This window comes from Cryptomeria japonica, chromosome 1 (genome assembly GCF_030272615.1).
Source record: "Cryptomeria japonica chromosome 1, Sugi_1.0, whole genome shotgun sequence".
Lineage (NCBI taxonomy): Eukaryota > Viridiplantae > Streptophyta > Pinopsida > Cupressales > Cupressaceae > Cryptomeria > Cryptomeria japonica.
Genome location: NC_081405.1, coordinates 704,805,763 through 704,809,628, shown reverse-complemented (window position 1 = coordinate 704,809,628; position 3,866 = coordinate 704,805,763). Strand labels below are relative to the sequence as shown.

General features: G+C 37.7%; 1 protein-coding gene across 1 annotated transcript; it reads right to left on the bottom strand.

Moving 5' to 3' along the window:
• Positions 1 to 2,692, bottom strand: LOC131059174 (uncharacterized). The gene is made up of 2 exons (XM_057992511.2): positions 2,580 to 2,692; positions 1 to 2,046 (listed from the first exon to the last, which is right to left on the bottom strand). Exon 2 carries the CDS (start codon positions 1,831 to 1,833, stop codon positions 268 to 270), a length of 1,566 nt encoding a protein of 521 aa, XP_057848494.2. The 5' UTR covers positions 1,834 to 2,046; positions 2,580 to 2,692; the 3' UTR covers positions 1 to 267.
• Between the last annotated feature and the right edge of the window lie 1,174 nt (positions 2,693 to 3,866).

The following is a 3,866-nucleotide window of genomic DNA, read 5'->3' as shown; positions in this document are numbered from 1 at the left end:
TAAATAAAAGACAACTAAAAATAGAAATATTCACATACAAAACTGTATTCTTCCTTGATGTTGGAGAAATTACTGCTCCAACAGTATGTACTTAAGCTTATTAAATGTATTGTTGGTAAATCCACCTATTGTTGAAACTCTATACTAGACTCTGGACCCTTGTCTCCGCCCTTTACGGTCATTTCAACTTTATTTTCTCTAACAATCTAATACGTTTTGCTTTCATTTATACATTAAGCAATTGGAAGTGCTTGGGAGAGAAGAATATCAGCGGACAAAGACATTCTCCAACTTGTCCAATTTGTAGAGTGGTGGATAGCCGCTTCTGACATAGGCGTTGATGGACTCAATGAAGCGGCGGACAGACACGGTCTTAGCATTGGGTTCATAAGATTTCAATGAACCAGATTTTTGGTCTGCCATGTATAAAGCCAGTTTGAATAGCTTTATGGCCTTCTTGCTGCTACAATCTACATCAACGGAAACAGTATCAATACCATCTGGTATTCCCTTAGCTCCATAATAAACATCACCGAACACTGAAATACTGTATTCTACTCCCTCCTCAAGCTTATCTGTCGCGCCACGATCACATGTGAGGATTTTAATATCCTCCTCTATTAAAACCTCATTGTCACCTACAATATAAACAGAAATATCATGTGGCTTTAATGATTTCTCATGTCCCCGTTCAAGGACACCGGCTTTTAATGAACATTTATTGGAATGGTTGTTGAAGGTCCATTCTATATAAACTGACTCGCCACACGAGAAAAAAAATGGGCCAACCTCTTGTACTGAACAGTCAGCCAAGGATCCACAGGGTTGGCTAACGAGCATATACTTTTTCGCCCGCGCCTCCCTTGTTGGAACTTGAGGACGCATGTTGCAGGGGAGAGGGGAGGATTGAAAGTGAGCTTTTGCACCTCCAGCAATGAGTGGACACATACTCTGCTTCATAACCTTTAGTTCCAAGTCGTTACTGGGCTTCAAATTCTCTACCCAATTGCCTAGAAAATACACCCTCCTCCTCCATCGCAAAGGCAGTCGCTCACACAGAAACTGTATTGCTCCGCAGAAGAGTTTATTGATAAGGCGACCAACATACAGGCTGAGTGTTGTGCTAAACCCCATAACTGCTGCTGTTAAGGTTAACAACACAGGAATGAGCCAGTGAATATGATTTTGAGAACGTAGGGACAAAGCCACCAAATTTAAAGTCTTTAGCACTCTATCCTCCGACTTCAATAAGTTGACAGGCAGAAAGTAGTCGTGGTCGAGACGAACAACCGCACGGTTGTCCAATATCACTGAATCCAGCACTTGTTCCAGCTCCATTATATCCCCCGTCACCACTTCATCCCATATTTCTTTATGGTCTTTCACGAACACCGTCTGTGGAGCCACCTCTTTAATGTGTAGTACAGTTTCCCACATTTTATCTGTGATGTAATATACAAACCCATCCTTTATCACCATCTTGTTTCCTTCCTTCTGCTCCAGTTCAAACTTCTTGCCCATATAGTCCACTATGACTGACCTAACATTCTCATATTTCCCTTCTTTCTTAGATTTTTTACGACCCTTCTGCTTTTTCATTCTGGATACATCTCCTGCTGCGGTGGCATGAGAGATCACTTTTTTGAAGACTCGACCTTTGAATCCCTCCAGCTGTTTGTAATCTGTGTAAGGGAAATGGAAGCAGTGGAGCAAGTAGGCAAGGGTGCAATGTACGATCGCCCAAAGAGGCGTCGTCTTCATGATCTGAAAGATTCCCAGGCTAAGTTGCAATGGCAGCAACATCCTCTGTATAACTTCCTTTAAATCTGACATAGTTTGTACAATACTGAGCCACAAAGACAAGCCTTCGCTCTTCTGGAGACTTTATATTCTTCCTTTCCTCTTATCCAGTAAAAACTTGCCTCATGACACGGGCAGCCTCGATCAGTTCATCCTTTTCTCCTTGCCACTAGACATTGCAGATAAACCAGCAGACTGAGTTGAGTGCTCTTTGTTATTCTTTACTTTCCTGCCTTTAGTTTTAGACTGTGGAACAAATCAGTTAGAGATCCATCCCATTAGAACTTAGATTATGCTGAATCAATTTTATATCTAAAACTCAATTTCCAGACCTTTCTAATAAAATATTATATTTAGATTAAATTCTAGGCCATTGAAACAGCAACTACATTGATTTTTAAAGTTCTGGCTTGCGCATAAACAACATGTGAAGCGTTGCAATGAAAGGGATCAACATTAGAATATCTCTATCAATGGCTCAAAATGGTCCCAAATCAGAGATAATCTGATATATGAAAACCTAATAGCCAATATTGAAAGTTATTTTCTGTAAATTATTAGGTTGTAAACAAACCTAAGTAAACTTTTTCATGCAGTTATCTTGCAATGTCAAAAAGACTATGGCAAGTAATATGTTAAATAGAATAAATGAAAGAATATAACATTAATCAAACAAAAGCCCCTTCAAAAGAAGATTTCTAAGGTTCTGAACTTTACTGGCAACAAACGCAGCAAACATACAAATAATACAGAGAAATAAACAGGTAAACCAGATATACCAATAAGACTCGCCACAATTTGAGGCCTCAGAATTTCATGGAAGAACACCAGACGGTCTGTGATAGGTTTTGAGTGGCTGTGAGTCTCTGTATTTATAATTATAGGAAAAATAGGGTTTTAGGTGGTTTATCCAAAATGAAATTTAATTCTTAAATGAATTAATCTATCATTTTAGACGAATTACCAAACAGATCAAAATAGATTTTGAAAACAAGATATATATGGAAAGGATGATAGAATTCGGTGAATCAAGATATATATGGAAGCTTGAGTCTACCAAAGAACATGCAAGACATCATTGGATACAAAGCCTTGATAATGTTTATTTTAATAAGTGAAAGCTATGAGACTTAAAGGTCTTAGACATGAGCTTAATGTAAATATTGATTGAAGAAGCTTCTAAGTAAAATCTAGAAGACTCCAAGATTGAATGAGATTTGGTTTGCTATGATCTATGAATTCATGATTTTAAGATCTTAAACATGAACTCATTATATTTTTTTACATAGATATTTTGAAGTCTATCCAATAGTTTCCCTAAAAAGATCTCCAAACTTGATAATGTCGAACATGTAAGTTAAGGCCTTGTGAATATATTTACTTGACCCTTCCTCCTCATTGAACTCAAACACCACCATGTTAATACTTAGGTTGCAAAGCAATCACTTCACTAAAAAAGATGACAAAAACACATCTTTGTCGACCAAAATAAGTGAATCAAAACTACCTTCTATGCATATTTATGCATTGAAGAGCAAAATCCCACTAAAAATACTCCCACACTTCCCTCTCAAAAATAAACTCGAACCAACAAAAAGGTAATCCCTTGCATAGTTCTAACCATAAATTCAATGGCATGGCCATGCTTGTCATCCCCTTGTAAGAATTGAAAATCGCTCACCAACAAAGGAAATGCCAATACTCACGAGGAGGAGATAATAATCAACTTATTGCTACAACAATTTGATGTTAATACTATACCTAGTATTACCAAGAAAGATTTAAGATTGTTTCAAAAAATCCATTAAAAAGTACCACAAAACCTCTTACAAACTTAAGTCCTCGACATCACTATCTTGAATGAATCTGCAGCTTTTAAGCATCTTTTTGGAAGTTTTTAGAGGTGCGATCAAATCTGATCATAAGACATTTTAGAGAGCAGCCAAAAGACACGGCCATAGAGTGATAGCGTACTGGACGAAGACAGAGAATCCCTTGCCTGTGAAGACTGTTGTGTAGTGCTTTTTGTATTCATTGCTAGCCACACAACGTGCTTGTGGCATCTC

Coding starts and splice junctions, on each gene's coding strand:
- LOC131059174 (XM_057992511.2), bottom strand. CDS start 1,833: ATGTCAGATTTAAAGGAAGTTATACAGAGGATGTTGCTGCCATTGCAA.